The 19,789-nt window shown below is 43.7% G+C and overlaps 1 protein-coding gene across 4 annotated transcripts in view; it reads right to left on the reverse strand.

Annotated features, from left to right (window-relative positions):
- The window catches only part of LRRFIP2 (LRR binding FLII interacting protein 2), an 85,595-nt gene that overhangs the window by 55,152 nt on the left and 10,654 nt on the right, over positions 1-19,789 (reverse strand). For 3 of the 4 annotated variants that reach the window (XM_019538159.1, XM_019538174.1, XM_019538167.1), the window contains exons 2-3: positions 12,444-12,594; positions 2,241-2,327 (exon numbers count right to left, since the gene is read on the reverse strand). In XM_019538159.1, the coding sequence (XP_019393704.1) occupies positions 2,241-2,327; positions 12,444-12,533 (177 nt within the window). In that variant the 5' untranslated portion in view covers positions 12,534-12,594. Of the gene's footprint in view, positions 1-451; positions 503-2,240; positions 2,328-12,443; positions 12,595-19,789 lie in introns of all 4 variants that reach the window. The other variant, XM_019538181.1, reaches the window with a different exon arrangement.

The following is a 19,789-nucleotide window of genomic DNA, read 5'->3' on the forward strand; positions in this document are numbered from 1 at the left end:
AAAACATAAGACAAAATATTTGCTGTTTCAAACAGCAACCTCTGCATGTTTCAAAGATAAATTTAATGCGTGGTCAGGTCTGAGCAACCCCACTTTCCCACCGTGCTCTGATATCCAAAGGCAGGCAGGAAGAGCAGATGGCTCCCTGACAGACCACCCAATGGGGAGCTGTGAGGGAGTTCTGTAGGGACCAACTTCAAGGCAGCCCTGTCCTGGGTGCTGTCTGGGGACAAAGTTACAGCACAGCAGGGGCTTGCCTGAATCACCAATCTCTAGTCTCAGACCACTGCAATTGGTCTCCAGTCAAAGGAACTCTAAAGGTCTCACAGGCAACCCGAGAAACAGCTGCAGCAGTACAATTCACAAACCATTAGTAAATTATTCTATCCAAACTTGTGTTAGTTCTTCAGTCACGTGTAAACAGCACGCACAACAGGCAGTCCTGGCCTACCATCCATTTTTGGATATGCCCCCATTTTTTATCATAAGAGCGATGAGAAAGCTACAAAATACAGAGAACACAGAAAATTTGATGCATTTCACAATATGTAAAACAGGTAAGCATCCTGCACAGTTTAAGTTCATCACTCAGTAACATACTGAACAGGAACAGAAACAGGAATAGAACAACTACAAAAATAAAAGCTAAATATAAAAAACTGTCATCTTGATTTTTAATTTGACTTCGTACCACCACAGCATACTGGCCAATATTAATAAGAGAATTACGGTTTTTATAAGATCCATTAACATTTTTTAAAAATTTCATACTGAAATTAAGACACTATCAAAAAAATTAACTCCTTAGTGTTCAAAACAGACTGTTTAAGCAAAGAGATGATAGATTTTCCTTTATTTCTTTTTAATATTGTTACAAGTAACAACTATCTGTCATGTGTATTACTTTCACCTCTAATTTGTATTTAGGTTCAGTTTCTCTGTGCATCTGACAGTTCTGAGTTCTGTCAGTTTTATATTTCAACCATTAACCTTGGGTTAAATATTCTCCAAGCTTGTGTACATTCCTCCAACAGAAACAGCAGAGAAAGAAGCCATACTTGTAAACAAATATCAGTTGATTTGGAGGCACGAATAGTACTTCATTTTAATTCATCCTTTGAAAAAAAGGCTGTATTTCATGATTAAAATGTTCCTTTACTGAAAGCATTAAATATAGCATATTTGTCCATGCAAAAAATTAAGGTTGGACTTTTCTATGTTACTAACACACTATTTATTACGTGCTTCCAGAAAGCCTAAATAAAATAAAAGGACCACAGCCATTTTCAAAAGGTAATATTTAAGTCAGTCTGTTTATTCTATTTTTGTGTAATGTTGTATGTATTAAATTCACTCAAGATATTAGATATAACCATTCCAAATGCATTCCCATATCAAGTGAGAAAATATATCAATTAGAAGAGGTGTGCTTTGTGATGATATGTTAAATACACAGTGCTACAACCCTATCTGAATAACTGATCTTTTGACTGTAGCATTCTTTATTAGTAATGGAGTTTTTAATTCACAATTTAAATATAAACAAACATCTACATATATGTGGATGTAGATATGGATGTAGCAAGTTATTCATTGCTGGATGCAGCAAATTGCTGCGCAGTAAACTACTCCTGGGTGCAGCATCTACATGTGTGCCCAGGTCAGCACAAACTGAGCCCAAGTGGAGCAGTTTAGATCAGAGCTCCCACCCTGGACTGGCAGCAGCCTCCAGGTGGGGGTGAGCCCCAGGCTCTGGGTCACTGTGTTGTGCAGTGGAGAAGCTGCCCTTGCCATGAGGTTCCTGAAGCTCCTGAGCCATGTGGCTTGGCAGCAGGGAGGAGTATGGTCCCCTGCTGCCTGGGCTGACTGGGTACAATTTGTATTCACATCACTGTTTGCAAATGCATTTAATTATACTAATTTACTACACTATCAAATAGTATTTGCATCTGACAGGACTATCCACCCAATGGTACAGTACAGTAGTCTACACCTACATAAGTGTCATGCGTGAATAGAGGACAAAGCTTTACTGTGCAGTAAAATGCATGGGGAGATGTACCCAGTGATACCTAAAATATACTCCAGGAAAAAAAAAACAGCAATAGCTGCGCTATGAGGAAAATGGCTGCACATGGTGAAAAAAAACCAGAAATAGTTTATTTAAGTAAATAAATATAATTAAAAGGAAACTAAATTTTTAGTGTAATATTATAATAAAGCATCACGACGTACGTTACCTCTTTTTGTTGTCTCTCCAGTTCCCTCATACGTATATCTCTTGCTTCTGCTCGAGCTGCTCGTTTGGCTGCAAGCCTTGCTTCTGCCTATAAGGAAATTTTAGGTCATTAAGTTAATGGCAGCTTTCAAAATACATTTTCTAAATAAAAATGGTTTCATACCCAATTCAACTATTTTTTCACAGAAAGAGATCCAGATTCAAGTACATACTTGCTAAATATTCAAAGAATCAGTCTGACCACAAGCAACAGCTGCAATGGCATGAACAAAAAAAAAAACAAAAAACAAACAAAAAAAAAAAATCACAAAAATGAGTAAGTATTGGAATTTTTTCCCCTAGCTGTAAGAGGGGAGGGGGGGAAAAGCGAGGACAGGGAATAATTTGGGGGCAAAGGCACTCAGTCTACAATGAAAAATCACGAAATACACTTAATACTTGAAGACAATTGTAAAGCTTGTCTACAAGGATGTTGCCTCCCTTCTGACAGTACACCAGTTATTACTGTCTGCCAAGAGAGCTGCAGCCAACATAGCTGTATCATCTAGCGCTTGATATTTTCACATCTGCACAGACAGATAGCTATACTGGCAAAAGTTGGTCATGCATACTAAGCCTTAGAGCATAGTCGTATCTTTAGCATCCATGCTGTATTCCTAAATTAACCTCCCAGCTCCCCTATTTTATTACCCAGCCTATTTCCAACAGACTGCAGCTTACCTAATTTTAAGGGAAAGATTGATTCTTTATTAAGACACTTAATGATACCATATTCTCCATTTAAATGCATAACCTTAGGATTCAAAAAAAAAAAACCAAGTTCTTACCCAGAATATTATCTTACCTGAATTCAATGTTGAAAATGCTCATTAAATACAGAAAAAACTAAGTTTTTTCACACCTCACTAAGGCTTATTACCTTATTTCTCAAGAGCCGTAAATTTCTAATAGCAAGCTTGAATCTGAAAGGACTTAGCGCAATGATTCTCAACCAGGGTTCCATGGTAACCTGGCATGCCTTAGCATCCTTTTAATGGTGCCATGCAGTACTAGGTATGAGAACACCTACACATACACACAATAAACTCTGAGATTTCAAATAAGAATCCAGTCTCAAAAACATTTTGACTTGTGACAATCTTTGAGTTCTTTGCAAAAGAAAAACTACTCTAATATTCTTCCATAGTCAAGAAATGAGTGAAAACTAAGAGGTGGTATTTTTCATCTTCAACGCCTTCGGCTCCGTGCCCCACCGCCACATCTTCGGCACCCTTCGCAAGCTGGGCTTACCAGACAGCACTGTTGACTCGGTGCGAGAGCTCTACCTCAGATGCACCACGACCGTCCGTGCCACCAATGGAGAGACCGCGGAGATCCTCATCCAGTTGGGGGTGAGGCAGGGCTGGGCCCTCAGCCCCATCATCTTCAATCTGGCCATGGAACCGCTCCTTCGAGCCGTGGCGCGCGGCCCCGGCGGGCTCGACCTGTACAGTCAGAAGCTGAGCGTCCTGGCCTACACCGATGACCTGGTCCTCCTGGCCCCCGACGCCGCCCAGCTGCAGCAGATGCTGGATGTGACGTCCGAGGCGGCCAGATGGATGGGCCTGCGCTTTAACGTCGCCAGGTGCGCCTCCCTGAACACTGACGGCAGGCAGAAGAGCCGCGTCCTGGACTCCACCCTCACGGTCCAGGGCCAGGCGATGAGGCACCTGCGCAACGGCGAGGCCTACTGCCACCTGGGGATGCCCACCGGCCACCGGGCCAGGCAGACGCCAGAGGAGACCATCGCCCGGATCGTGCAGGACGCCCACAAGCTGGACTCGTCCCTGCTGGCCCCCTGGCAGAAGATCGATGCGGTGAACACCTTCCTCATCCCCCGTGTCATGTTCGTCTTGAGGGGCTCGGCGGTCCCAAGACCCCCCTCAAGAAGGCGGACACTGAGATCCGGCGGCTGCTCAAGAAGTGGCTGCACCTGCCACTGCGGGCCTACACATCCCCGCAACGAGGTCCTACACATCCCCTACCGGTAGGGAGGCACCAACGTGCCCCGCATGGGAGACCTCTGCGACATCGTGGTGGTCACCCACGCCTTCCGCCTCCTCACCTGCCTGGACGCCACGGTAAGTACCATCGCCGCCAGCGTCCTGGGGGAGACCGCCCGCAAGAGGATCGGGTGGCAGCCCACCGGACAAGACTTGGCCACCTTCCTCAGTGGCTTGCTGGAGGGCAAGTTCAGCCGGGACGGCAGGGACTTTGCCTCGCTGTGGAGCCGAGCCCGCAACGCCATGCACTGCCTCGGGAGCCACATCAGCTGCGCCTGGACCTGGACCGAGGAGCGCCGGGAGCTGGGAGTCTGCCTGCGCCCAGCCCCGCACGCCGACCGCATCACTGTGACGCCCTGCACGAGGACCTTCCTGGAGAGGTTCCTGAAGGACACCGTCCGCAACAAGTACGCTGGCAACCTGAGGGCCAAACCCGACCAGGGCAAGGTCTTCGACATCACCTCGAAGTGGGACACTAGCAACCACTTCATGCCCAGTGGGAGCTTCATGTGCTTCACGGACTGGCGCTTCCTCCACTGTGCCCACCTCAACTGCCTGCCTCTGAATGGGGCCGTCCGCTTTGGCGACCAGGGCAAGGTCTTCGACATCACCTCGAAGTGGGACACTAGCAACCACTTCATGCCCAGTGGGAGCTTCATGTGCTTCACGGACTGGCACTTCCTCCACCGCGCCCGCCTCAACTGCCTGCCTCTGAACGGGGCCGTGCGCTTTGGCCACCAGGACAAGAGGTGCCGACGGTGCGGCTATGCGGCGGAGACCCTCCCCCACATGCTGTGCATTTTCAGGGGTGCCTTGAGTCTAACAAAGGATGCTTTAAGTCTAACAAGGTTTAAAAACACTGACCTCATCAGTTCCAGACTGACTCAAAAGCCTAAAAATTGAAAACTACTAGTTAATTTCACCAGTTATGCAGTAAAAGGGCATATGAATGTGTCACAAATTAGAGAGCAGGACTGAAGAATTCCTATGTACTTAAGCTGTTATGCTGTCACCGATAGGGAGATAACAGTTGTTTATTGAAAGTAATAGACAAAAAACATTGAGAACAACTTTATATACATTTTATACAGTTAAGTGAATTAAGTAGTTATTCAACATGTGTAAGTGGAGTACACATACTTCTAATTTATCCAAAGTTTCATGAATTAACAGAATTAGTCTCTTCACAAAACTAGGTGCTGAACTCCCTTCTTCCATCTCCCACAAAACAAAAAAAACCCCTTCGTTCATACATGACTGAATAGTAAGCAAACTATTTTGCTTTAAATAAGCAAGTAATTACTTATCAGAAGTACAATATAAGTAGTTAGTGCTTCCAAGATAATTACAAAACGGCCAGGATTTGTAGTGGTAAGAAGCAGTAAGTTCTTCTACATTTCAAAATTTAATGCTTAGTTAAAAACATTAAATGATAACAAAAAAAAAGGTTCCTTTCAAGACCATGATGAACTTCAGTAGGATTTATTTAATCTACAGTATTATTTTTATTTTATTTTCATATTGATCGTCTCTCCCTCCTGCAACTTAAATATTTACTTAATAAGAAAATGTTATTCTAAAAAAACAGTACAATCAGTACTCAACTACAAACATAATGGGACATTAAAATACTAGTAGTTATCATTTGGTGGCCAGTGTTATGTTGATAGCATATGCCAGGGGCAGTGACATCCGACTCCACCCCACACACAGATTGGGATGGCATATGCCCCGCCCTGGGACTCTGTCTGGGTGCTCGCAGCAGTGGGAGCCTTCCCATGCCCCTACAACCTTTTTAAGTACCCTAGGCATATGCATTCCCCCAGCTGACAACCATTGGTATATGCCAATGAGGCAGGTGTGAAAAATACCATTTGAAACTATGTAGATAGTACATCTATACTCAATCTAATACAGAACTTTTTTTTTTTATTAAATATTGTGTTATTAAATTATATATTTATTTTAATTTTCCATGTCTAGAATCCAAGAATCAGGGGGAAGGGGGTGTCTTAAATTCAGGGTCATCTTGGATTAATTAATAAACAAGTGTATTAGTGGAAGATATGAAAACCAGGAGCTAAAAAAAGGATTCATAAACGAGATACTGAGCTGTTAGGGTTCTCTTTTGCCATCTGGTTGAAGACTACTTTTCTCCATTATGTCTCCTCACTAAGCTCCACCTGTACCTGATGTCAGGATCTTCCAGATATTAAGAGAATGTTTCACATCTCATTGTCTTTTATGAAGTCATCTATTATGGCAGATGTTCTATATTCAACTCCCTGTACCAGAATCTTAGTAATAGTTCCATGTAATCAGTTAGAGACCGAATCTCCAAGATACAGATGTCTCTATGTATGAAAATTAGCTACTGCATTTCATCAAGAAGATCATCTATATGGATTCCCTTTTTAAACAGACATGGGTCCTTAAACAAGCGCAAAAACTTTAGGCAGTAGTATCTGATCAGGCCACATACAATTTTACCTTCACAACATGCTTCATAACTTTTTCACTAGAAACTGAGAAAGTAAACACGACCCATAAAACACCATTTAGTTCACTGAACTCACCAATTTCAGTGAACTTCACTAATTCAAGAATCCAAAATAAAGACTATATAAAATGACAAACATTATGCCACAAACAATGGCATGCCCTAATTCTGCTTAGTTCTTACTGAATCTATTTCATACACTTTGCATACTCAAATTACTGGCAACCCCCGCTTAACGCAGTTTCACTTAGTACTATTTCGCTATACTGCTCATTTAAAATTAATACCCGATTTTGCTTAGTGCTGAGCCAGTTTCGTTATAGTGCTCAGAGAAGCAGCAGAGGCAGTGAGAAGTGGTGAGTGGCAGCAAATGGATGGGCAGGAATGAGCACAGAGCCTACAATGGTGCTGAAGTCAGGGCCAGCAGGGGCTTAGGGCAGGACAGCAGGAGCGGGGGCCTGGGCTGGCACACAGTGCCACAGCAACTGGTGGACAGCAGGGGTGGGGAGAAGCGGCAACAGCAAGCAGCAGTGAGTGGAAGCAGGCAGGCGGGGGCATGAGTGGAGCCCCGCTAGTGCCTGGGGCCAGGGCTGGTGGGGATCCAGGGTGGAGTGGTAGAAGCGTGGAGCTGGTACATGGGGCTGGCGGGGACCTAGGATGGAGCAGCAGAAGCACAGGGCTGGCACATGTGGGTTAGCATGTGGGACCAAAGAGGCCGGCAGGCAGACAGAGGGGTGGGAAGAGGCGACAGTGGTAAGAAGCTGCAGCAAGAAGTGACAGTAACTAATTATCTCTATTTACATTAATTCTTATGGGGAAATGGATTTCGCTTAGTGCAGTTCTGGTTAATGCTCAGTTTTTCTGGAACCAATTAAGAGCGGAAAGCTGAGGCTGCCTGTATTAGCACCCAGTTTATACTGCCAGTATTAACCTTTCTGTGCATTTAATGAAACCAGGATAAAAGGTGAGGGAATTCCTGTACTACAAGAAGTCTTATAATCCAGGCAGTTACTTCTCAATTTGCAGTAGTAGTAGCTTATTTATAGCTTTTGCCAAAACAGTATAATAAAATGAGCAATACAAAATATGTATAACATGATAATTTTTGCTAAAAGGCAAAGAGTTTTGCTATAAGCTTATGGTAAGATTATCCATTCTACCAGTTTACACAAAAAAACCCAAAAACATAGTGTATGATGATAGAAAAAGATAAAGTGAAGTAGTGTATCTACATGCTATCCTCTTACGTTCTTAAATTTGTCTTGTTTTAAATTATAGGGGAAATATTGGGTCTGTGACTTGGAGTATACTTCTCAGGTCATATTTCTGGAGGAGAACGTACACATTACTTAGTTGCCCAAACAAAGGTTTATTTGACAGAGGACAGGCTTCCAAAATTCACTTGTTAGGCTACAGATAGGTGTAAAAGAGCTATTCTTTGTACAATAGTTTAGAGTTCTTAACTGAGCTAAAGGGTTTACCTATATCACCCTGGTTTTGGAACATATGAGCCCCCCCACCCCATCAAACAATTAGACAGAGATAAATGTTGCTTTAAAAAGTCATTAGAAATCTTTTCCGTTTTTGGCTGAACCAAAGGATCAGCACCTGAGAGTTCTGCTCTATAGAATAACATGGACTCTACGTTGGATCTATAGACCTTAAGCGCTTCCCAAACTAATTTGTGGTGCTACTATGTAATTGTTTGTTAAGATAGCATCTGTGGTATGCAAACACAAAGATTTACACACATAAGAGAAACAGAATGGAATCAAACAGCTGATGAGTGTTATCACTTCTATATTTAGAACACTAAATATGCACTGGCGGTCCTTCGCAGTTTAACAAAACACATAACTGTACTTACTATTAATGACGAAGTTGGAAGAATCCTGAATATGAGACAGTAACCCATTTTTACCAGGTTTTCATTTAGAAGTGTCAAAAAAACTGGATCCCCTAGATTCTTTCACAAAGACTATATTTAATTTTCTTGCATTTTGGATGTCCGAATTTTCAGAAAAATCTTCAGAAGCATCTAATTTTGGATCCTTCGATATTTAATCTATGTAGCCTCTCACAAAAAACAAAGAAACCCCAGATAGAAATATGGGGAAGCTGACTTAAATGTAATTTGCACAAAAAGACTTTAATAAAAAACAATGGGGAAAGAATAGAATTAAATATTAAAGGCTATAATACATAACAATTCACTGTTTTTTCAAATAACACTGGGGAGAATATTTAAGTAACTGATGGAATCTGCAGTCTGATCACATTAACACAAGATTTACATTCCTCGATTTATTATTGATTTTTAATGTTAAATGGTAAGAATTCAGTGCTGCAGCATTCTAACAGAGATTCTGAACTAAAATGAGGAAGTTGCCTCTATTTGTGCTGGGACATCTAGTCCATGAATCCTCTCTCTCAGTCTAAAGAATACAGGAAGTCACCTAAGGCTGTCTGTAGAAAAGAACAAAGGTTAGGCAACCATATTCAAATACTTTAAGTAGATTAGATAATATACGATGAGTGTTATATAATATGCCTCTGCTTCTCTTTGACCTACTGCTCACGTAATTTAAAGCACAGACTGTTTACATATTACACAAATTTTTACTGTAGATAACTGAGTGCCAAGTAAGAGGTCTCTAGTTAATACTTGCACAAAAAAAATGTTCTTTAAAATTTGATTTTTAAAATATACTACTTTATCAAGATCATGTGTATTTCAATCTCTTTTTAAATAGGCCTCATTTCACCATACAAAAAAAAAAAAAAAAAAAAAAAAAAAAAAAAAAAAAAAAATGGACTGCTTAACCAAACTCCCAGCACAAAGTTCGGGCCCAGGCTACTAGGAATAGTTTAAGTTAACATGATATTCAATTAGATACAGAGAAAACTTATTACAAACACAGCATTCTGGATTATGTAAAACATGGAGTGTAATTTATTAGTTAGGATGTTCGACTAGTGTAGGCAAACTGAATTTCCAAAAACAAAGAAAATAAAGCCTGGGTGTTTCGCTCTTTTTCACACAAGTTTCCATTTAGCTGCAGAAGGATGGATTATGAAAGGATTTTGCTCCTGGCTGTAAAAGTATTGATATGTACATGGGCAGACCTAGGAATTCAAAAAGGCAGGGTGTGGGGGATGCCACTCACGCCACAGGGGAAGCTGCAGCCTTCCCACTTGCTTTCCCACCCTGTGTGGGCAGACTGTGCCACAGCAGCGACTGCCAGGGACTTTTTGGAGTCCCTAAAGCAGGTAAGACTTCCCCTTCCCCCACTGCTCTTGGCACCTTTTCCTTCCCAATGCAAGCACCTTCTCTCCTCTCCTATTCCCCCTCTCACCCCTTCCAGCAGGAGTTGCCTCCAGGTGCAAGAATGGTGGACCTGCCCACTGTCTCCAGTTGACCCAGGTGTTGGGGAGCCCCAGGGCCGTTCCTCCTCTGCTCCAGCTGAGTGCTTTGGTAAGCAGCGGGTTGTGCTTGACACAGAGAGCAACTGGACGAGTGGGTCCCTCCCTTCTAGCACATACTCCCAGATCACAGGAGACATCTGAGTGTGGAGAGGGAGCAGAAGCATGGAAGCCTGCTACCAATGCTGTCCCCAGCTGACCTGGAAACAGAGGAAGCCTCAGGTCCACTCCTGCTCCATTCTAGCCAAGGGCTGCAGAGATCAAGTGTACTGGGTGCCAGGTTGGTGGCAGTGAACAGGTCCCTGCTCCTGCCTCTCCACTGCATTTTCCCACTGGCCCAGAGGCTTCAGATGCAGGGAGGAGCTCTGCAAAGTTCTGGGCAGGGCTAGGGACAGCAGTGTCGGTGGTGATCCCCAGCTTCCAGGCCCTCATGCAGTCCCCAGACTTCTCTTGAAATCTGGGAACAGAAGAGCAACAGATGGGTCCCCCCTCCTCACCTGCTGTCCCCACTAGGTGTCCCAACCCAGCCCAGGGCCCCAGCCATGCCTCAACACTGCAAGGGACCCAGGCACGAGGAAATGGAACATCTGGCACTGTGAAAGGGGAGTACAACCACATCACTGCACACCCACCCCCTCAGATCCATCCCTGGAAATACACATGAATACTGAATCCTAAACCTTTTTCAGGCTGTATAATGAATGAAGCAATCTTGTAGACCTGGATATGACAATGCAATTAATTATAATACACTAGCATCTCCTAATCTTAATACTTACCTTATTCCTCCATACTTTTTAAGGTAGGTTACAAAGTTAAGCAAGCAGGAAGGTTACAAATTTATGAGATCTGTGTTCTGATCCAGAAAGGGTGGTCAAAATCTGGGGTATGTGTTCCTTGTCACCCTTAAAATGAGGGAATCTCATTCCCATGTATGCACCCCTGCCCAGGCTGTCAGAAAAGAGATGCTGGATCTGTTTGCTGGGTCTAAAAAGACTGACCCAATTCCCTCATACAGTACTCCCAGAGGGGACTGTCTGCTCCTAAGACTCCAAGTACCATGTATGTTTCGGCTACTCCAATGTATTTTTTTTCTTTTAATGTTCATTTGTTTAAAAACCTTTATAAGCAAAGTGTTTTCATCTCCACTCTTTTGTAATTCCATATTTAAAATACTTGGGAAACCCTGCTACATTTCTTTTTTCTGTAAAATATGATTAAGCTGACACAACCTGTATGTTCACTTCAGGTTACTTCTGAAAGCTCACTCAAGTTAACAGAACTCTCAAAGGTGCAGCTCTGTGCAGAATTTTACTGCCATGCCCCGCCACCCCCATAGAAATACATTCTCTTCTGTACTATGCACACCATGACTTTTACTACAAAATGGCTCAGAGATCTTTATACAAAGCTCTACTCCCAGTTAATAAATACTAACCTCCTATCCTCTCCACCATACCCAATGCCTAGCAGGACCAAATACTCTCTTAATACCCTGTTAAAAGTACAGACTTTAAATTCTTCACCTCTGGAAAAATCCATTCTCCCAATCTCCTAGATATTTGGAAGCCAATTACTCTGTTCAGAAAAATCTTTAAACCCAATATATATTTTTAAATTCACTTCGGAAACAACTGTTAACCCTCCCATTGAAGTTATAAATAAAAACATTTATAAACACAGGCTAATTACTCATAATTAACATTCAGTGTCTAACTATACAGAAAATCCAAAGTATGGTATTTTAAATCAGGTTGAGATAAATAATTTTTCAAAACACTCTTGATTTAAAGCAGTCATTTATAGTTTTCATTTTTCTTGAGCTAAGGTTCATTACCATGATGCAAAATACATAACCAACTACTTAATTTTTTCCTGCATAGGAAATCAGTACTTCTAGCAAAATTATTAAATCTAATGGCAAGCTAAAATATATTAGCTAAAGTAATATGTATTAATAGTAATATGTATATTCCATACACAACACAAATTTGTGTGTGTGTGCACGCATGCACATACATGTATAGATCAATATGTTACATTGCCTGATGTATTTTAGTTTGCCATTGAATTTAACAAAGGCAATGTACACATGCGCATGCACACACTCCCATTTTATATCAACTCTAAGTTCTACAACTAGTTATTATACAGGCATTAAACAATTTTTATGGCTATATTCTAAGTTAAACCATTTCACCTGTATTTTCATATAATAAGACAATATAGATTTACAAACCTCTCTGGCAATGTGACTTAAAGCTTCATCTTCTGCAGAAAATCTGTCTTTTACTGGAGTTCTTTTCCTTCCTGACCCAGGAGTACCCATTTTTATTCTCTAGTTTTATTTCTTTTGCAAGAAGAAACTGGACAAAATTCCCCTTTCTAATCTGGAAGGGAGAAAGAAAAGAAACACATAAAGAAATATAGTCAAGTTTATTCTTATGCATGCTCAGTACTTGAGAAGCCTGCTGCTACGAGTATTATTCTGGAAGTTTTACTTCTGCAGGAAGAAATACAGAGAAATTTCATAAAGTCACTGCAATTGCTAAATACTACAACCATAAGGTCAAGACATTACGGCCAGATGCTATTCCACTTATTAAACATCTAAATGATCCTATTCACCTTGAAATACCCTTTAGCAAGTCTGCTTTTGTAGTGAGCCTTCAATAACAGCCTTAAGACTAAGCCACAGAAAAGGAGTCAGGAAAATGCCCAAACACCTTTTGCTTTAACAATTATTCAAGCACTCATACTTCAATGTATTGGATCACATTCTATACCCAAGTACCACTTAAAATGAGTGATAGATTGAACACAGACTTAGATTTATTGTTTCCTAAATCTGAGGATACCCAATGCACACAGTTTTTCTAAGATGCAGAGTAAAAATAGCATCTTGTTTGTCACCTTCCAGTATCTACCCTGGGGAGAGTAATGACGTTCAAAAGTAAGCTTCCATATAATTCTGTGGCTCCTAAAGAAAATTATGAGCAACAAGAAATCCAAATGCTGAAGCTATCAATTTAAAGAAAGACCATCCCAAAATAGAAATGGAGAGAATAGGTAACAACACTGTTGAAACAGCTTCCTTCATAGTACCAGGTGGTTTTAAGTGGATTGTAATCCACTGTTTACTACACATAGAAGGCTGAATGAAAAAAACAAACCATAAATTGCACCACCTACGTACATTTTTGCAGAATGGAGGGAGAAAAATGCTAGTTACAAAACAGATAAAATCTGCCCTATCCTAGACCCCTATTCACTTGCCAATTACAGAAACCATTAGAAGCAAAGTGGGGACATTATTCCAATCCTTTACCTACAAAGCCACCAGGCAGTAGAACATACAACTCCTCTCCTCCACAAATTTCCCAAAGAAATGCTACTTCTAGATATCCAATTGCTCTCCAAATACTATTTAATTAAGAATACTTACGTTGAGTGAAAAGTGATTAAGAGCCCCAAAAATATAGGGAAAGCACCCTGTTTACAATGCAAGTTACTTTACCAGCAGCTAAAAAAAGATGGGGCTTCTCAGCAAGTAATTAAAATGGTTTAAAAGGCCTGAAAAGCAATCTTTTCTCAAACCAAAATAAGTTCCCCCCACCCCCAAAATTGTTTACAGATTGTGACACCATTTTATTCTCTGTTAAGCCAAAGACAGCCGGGTATTTTCCAAAGACGCATTAAAGTTCAGGAAAATTAATAAAATTCAGGTCTTCTTTTATGACAAATCCCAGTTTCCTCTATTTACGTTCCCAGACAAATTAAATCTAATAGCTCCCATAAGACAGAAATAATCTTTCACTGAACTTCTACTGGTTCTTCTTCTCCTGCTTCCTTTCTTCAGCACATCCATTTAAAGACAAGACACTTGAAAACAAAAGAATATGTGCATTTTGCCTCTTTTTTGCTTTTTCAACATGAGTAAATTAAGTACTTGATATAGCAGGTATGCTCTGGAGCACATATTAGAAACTCAGTGCAGTCTTATTAGTTACTAACTGCTACTCTGTTTCTTCAGAACTTCCACAGAAGTAGGATGTCATCTATTTTCCCTATAAAAGCTCACAACCAATACCATCTGCACTCAAAAGACAGACACAAACAAAAAAAGTGTTATGCTGGGCCAAACCACAGGTCCATCTAACTCAGTATCCTGCATCTTAATAGCAGATAAAAGATGCTAAGGCAGGGGTGGGCAATTATTTGGGCCCATGGGCCACACTGGGAGTTTTGCTGAGCTGTGGCAGCCTGGGCCAGCACCCCCACCCCCACATGGAACAGATCACCAAAATCTATTGAGATGGGACCCCAGGTGGACGGGAAGCAGTGTTTGGGAGTGAAATGGGCAGGCAAGGCCAGAATCACAGGGAAGTAACAGCCCAGGGTTGGGGCCTGGAAGAAAGCTAGGATCTGCTGCCTGCAGGCCCCTGAGACAGGCGCTAGTTCTGCAGGCAGGGGTGTACACGGGGTGCATTATGGCTCTGCCCTGACCCTGGCCCCGCACTGTCACCACCCCAATATCCTGGTCCCATCCCATCTGTCTTGCCACATGGATCCTGGCCAGTCTCCATGGAGACTCCAGGACAGCAGGACTGTGACAGCAAGGGGCCAGGCAGAGCCACAATCTGCTTCCCACGCAACAAGGACTCTGTCCTGGCCCCAGCCCCCATGCTGTCCCCACCCAGTGATCCCAGGGTCTCAATGGAGACCGGCAGGGAGCTGCATCTGGAAGCAGGATCGGTGGGGCTAGGTCTAGGATCTTGGTGCAGTGACTCCCTACACACCCTGCCTGAGGCACCAGCACCTATCACAGGGGCATGCAGGCAGCAGATCACAGCTCTATCCCAAGTCCCAACCCCACTGTCACCACCTCATGGCCAGGGGTCACCCTGGCCATGCCTGCCTACCTCATTCCTGGACATTGCTTTGTGCCCACATGTGGTACCATGTCCTGCCGCATGTCCTGCCTGCATGGGCCCCACTCCCAACAGTGGGTGTGGGGCTGGACAGGCCAGGGGGTCCAGGCAGCAAAGCCAGGTCCAGCAGCAGCTGGAGGGAGGTACCACCGATAGGAAATGGAGTTAACATGCCACATAGAGTTCCATAGGCCAAACACTGTGGGGCTGCCATTCGTCCCAACCCCACTGCGTGCCTGGTGGCAGAGGGATGTAACCTGGGCTGCCCCCCACAACTGAGCCAGGTGAGGCTGAGAGACCTGCTGTGGGCTGGACAAAATTCCCTTGGCAGTCAGATCCAGCCCATAGGCTGTATTTTGTCTGCCTCTGTGGTAAGGGAAAGAGTGCTTATACCAGCAATCTCCAACCTTTTTAAGTAAGAGATCACTTTTTGAATTAAAAAGCAACCCAGGATCTACCACATGGCACTCCCACCCCCACCAGATCAGTCTGTGGGGAGGGACGGGGGTGCAGATTGAGGCACTGGGTGAAAAAATTATTTGAGCTGGTAAGCCTATGGGGGAAGGAACAGGGGAAGGGGAAAGGGCCATGGAGGGGGAATCAAGGCCCCAGCTGTGAGGGAAGGAGCAGAGCACAGGCAGGGCACAGGCCACGAGACAAGCGGAGGCCCAGGGTAGCCCCACCTACCTCAGTCCCTACTCCTGACTGTGCCCCACTCTCTCCCTGACCGCTGAGGCCTCAATCTAGCCCACCCTCCCCCACAGTGGTAAGGGAGGGAGTGGGGCTGGAGCAGGGACAGGCCCCATACAGCCAGGCCAGGACACAGGACAGAGTTGCAAGTGGCTTGTCTGGGGGGCGCCTGCCGCTGCATGAACACTGGGGAGGGCATGGGGGCTGTGGGCCCAGGATCTGCATACAGGAAGGGTGGGCTGCCGCTGCAGGCTGAATTCAGGGCGCGCCAGGCTCTTCCTAGGGTAGGGGCTGGACCGCACTGCACTTGGAGTGGGCAGCAGTGGCATTGGAAGATGGGGTTGGGGAAGCTACAGCAAATTTTTGGGTGGCTGCAGCCTCCCCACACCCCAGGTAGCCCTGCTCCCAGCGCCACTGCCTGCTCTGAGTGCAGCCCAACCCAATGTCTCTACAGGGAAGAGCCCAATGCCATCCTGGCCCCAGCCCACAGTGGTAGCCCGCTTTGCCCCACAGTCAGATCCAGGGGCACCTGCCCCCACTCTCCTTCCCCCCAACCCCCCCTGGGCTGCTCATGACTCCATCCTAAGCCCCACCCTGGCTGTGTGGCACCTGCCCCAACCCCACTCCCTCCCTCACCACTGCATGTGCACCCCTCCTCACCCCTGCTGTAGCCACCTATGCTGTCCAACATTTGGGAACAGCACATGCTCCCCCAAACTATGCACAGGGCATACGCAGCCACATGCTGAGCTTTGCTCCCCAAGCTCCGCTGTAACTGCCCTGGGAATGGCCTGATGCCATGTGTATCCCACCACTGGACTGCGCCTTGCATCCTGCCCACCCAGCAGCAGGACGCAACTGGCATCACACTACTCCCAGGGCAGCTGCAACGGAGCTCAGGGCACAAAGCCCAGCGGTCAGCAGCAGGTGCCTCCACCATGCACACAGTGGGGGGGGGGGGGGGGCATGTTCCCCCCAGCCTCTGCCGGGTTGTGCACGCTAACAGAAGGCCCCCACGCCCTTGGACGAGCCACCTGGGCTCAATCTTCCCACCACCTGACCCGGTCAGAGTCCCACTCCCCTTAGCCCCTGCTCCTGCCTGTGCCGTACTCTGTCCCTTACTATGGGGGCCTTGATCTGGCTCCCACTCCTTCTCTCCCCTACAGACTGACCTGCTGGGCTGGCGGGGGGGGAGGGGCCACATGCACACATGTGTATACACGCTCAGTCTCCCCAGCCTCAGATCAACTGCAAGAGGATCTGCAATCGACTGGTTGGTGACCACTGGCTTATACAGACTTGTCTGTTCCATCTCCCAAGCTCCTTTAAAAAAATCCAGCATTCAGAGGCTCAGGAAATTCTAATTTGGAGACTGCACCCCTACTGTGTTTCATAATCAATAACAGTCCTATCCCACCTGAAATTGTTAACTAACCGGTTTATAACAAAAGGAAGTTCTTTTTCACACAACATGCAATTAATGTATTGCCACAAGATACTGTAGACTGACAATTTAACCAGGTTTTAAAGGTGACTGGACAATTTCACTACATGTCTCATAGCTCTAGCATGAGACAATGCATTATAGGTTCTTGTATTTTTTTCCTTGCCGTAACAACTACTATACCCACCCCACTCAAAAAAAAACAAAACCCAGGACTTATAAATGTGACATTTAATGTTAAAGAGAATAAATTAAAGATACTGAGAAGTTCAGACACTAGAGAGGGGGTAACAGCATTCCAGTTTTGGAGAGCACAATAAAAACAGTTTAAATCCAAATACATTTACTGTGTATTCAGGTATTTTGGTCAAAAGTTTACTCTTTTCATTCCATCCAGAAAGAGCACACATCAACTGCTGAAACTTCCTTAGTCTGATGAAGGGTTTTTGAACCCAAAAGCTTGCTTAAAAATTGTTCTCCAGCTATTTTAGTTGGTCTAATAAAAGATACCAGATTCACCCAAAGAACCTTGTCTTTCACCTTGCTAACCTTGTCTACCTCAGGAACAAAAGAAACTTTACACATCGAGTAATGACTGTTAGTGTTTAACTGTAGACTCCTATACTAAATGGTTTTTATTAGAACTGCTGGGACAAAATTAAGTTAAATGTCAGAACTATTATAAAATCACTTTTCACAGGTAAAATTAAAAAAAAATGATAAATCTGGCAGAAGAAGGTAGAGTATCACTTAAATGTTTCTTTTCTAAAAGCTGCAGACTACTGAAGAAACTTCATCTTGAACTACCATACAAATTACAGATTGTAGTGCATAGCATTTGCTTTAACAACAGAAATTCTACAGAAGGTAAAACCACCACCTCTCTAACATTCAGCTGCACTGAGGATTCAGGGCACCTACATCATCACCATATACTCAACTTTTATTGTAGGCAGGGTCACTGTGTATTATGCTAACTGACAAAACCGCATTCCATTTTCAAATCTTTTAAAACAAGGCATAGGAGTAAAACTGACATGCAAGCAGATATAGTAGGCCTACCTATGGTAGCCCAAACAAGTTTTAATTTTCTGCTCCATTTAATATTCATACTGAAAACCGCTTGAAGATTGAAGTTAGACTCCTCCTCTTTCTCTCACACACAGAGCATTTTGCTAACTTGCTAATTTCCTTCGCACAACCAAACTGATTCTCCCCAGTTCTTTTGTGAAACCTTGGGAAAAGTTATGCATCACAATGAAAGAGCCTTCAACACTATAAAAGCAACAGTTGCACAATTTTCTCAAGAAAAACCTTATAGACCGATATATGTTGGCAAAACAGTGACCATGCATACCTGTTGGACAGTGCACACTTGAAACTTTTAACAATATATCACATTTTACTGAAAGAAGAGCTCATCAAGACAATTCTTCCTATTCTACTACCTGGAAGTCTCTCTCTTATATCAAGGGTTTTCTCAAAAAAAAAAAAAAAAAAAAAGCTTATTCTGCATGAAAGCGTAAAACACAAATACCATGTTCACCCCTTACTTGACAACCCATTATTAGTGAACCTGGAGAAGATGGAGATTAGTAGAAGAATTTTAGAACATGTAAATGTTCAAAGCACCAGTAGATTCATGCGTGACTGGTGCCTCCTGAGTCGGGGGGTGGCACTTACCCCCCCCGTGGACAGTAAGCAATTGGGGGGCCCCCCCCGGTGGCCAATCCCGCAGACCGGGGCAGGGATGTTCCCCACGGCCAACCCCGCTGACCCGCAACTGGCAGCAGCATGCCACTGGCACTTAAAGGTCAGCAGGATTAGCTGCAGGGGAACTCTTGGGGGGAGAGGGGGTTGGCACCAGCACTCTTGCCTGCCTGGCCCCGCCAGGAATGCTGCTGTCAGGAGGTGCACGTGTACTCCGTATGCATCGCCACTGATCAGATTGAAGGGTAGCTACTAGCTAGTAGATTTGATGATCTGCTCAGGTCCCTTCCGACCCTACCAGCTAAGAAACTATGAAACAAATATGCCGATGATATCTGCAGGTGACAAAGTGCAGTGGCATAAGCAATGAAAAAAAGAGCGTTAAAATATCATCTAGAAAGAACTAGAGGATTAAGGACTGACGTAACAGAAACAGGATGAAATTTGAATAGTAGAAATTGTGAGGGCATGCAGTAACTATTGCTGAGGGCTCTCGAGTTGCTAATCACTGAAAAAAAATGAAACAAAACAAAAAACCTTCATATACCAGCTGATTACAGGATGAGTGAGCTGCCAATCTGATATATCCCTGTAAAAAGCCAATGTGATCCTAGATGGTAATAAGAGCAGTATTTGCAGCACAGAAAATAAAGCATGTGTGCTACTGTACAAGGCACTGGTAAGCCTACACATATACATTTCTTTTCATTCATGGTCAAGAAAGATTCATCTGAACTGGGACAAGGGCCATTGCATTTGAATAAGGAGATGTGCATATAACTATAATGACTGAAGGAATAATGAAACAAC

Source organism: Crocodylus porosus, unplaced genomic scaffold (assembly GCF_001723895.1).
Source record: "Crocodylus porosus isolate Cpor-Errol unplaced genomic scaffold, CroPor_comp1, whole genome shotgun sequence".
Lineage (NCBI taxonomy): Eukaryota > Metazoa > Chordata > Crocodylia > Crocodylidae > Crocodylus > Crocodylus porosus.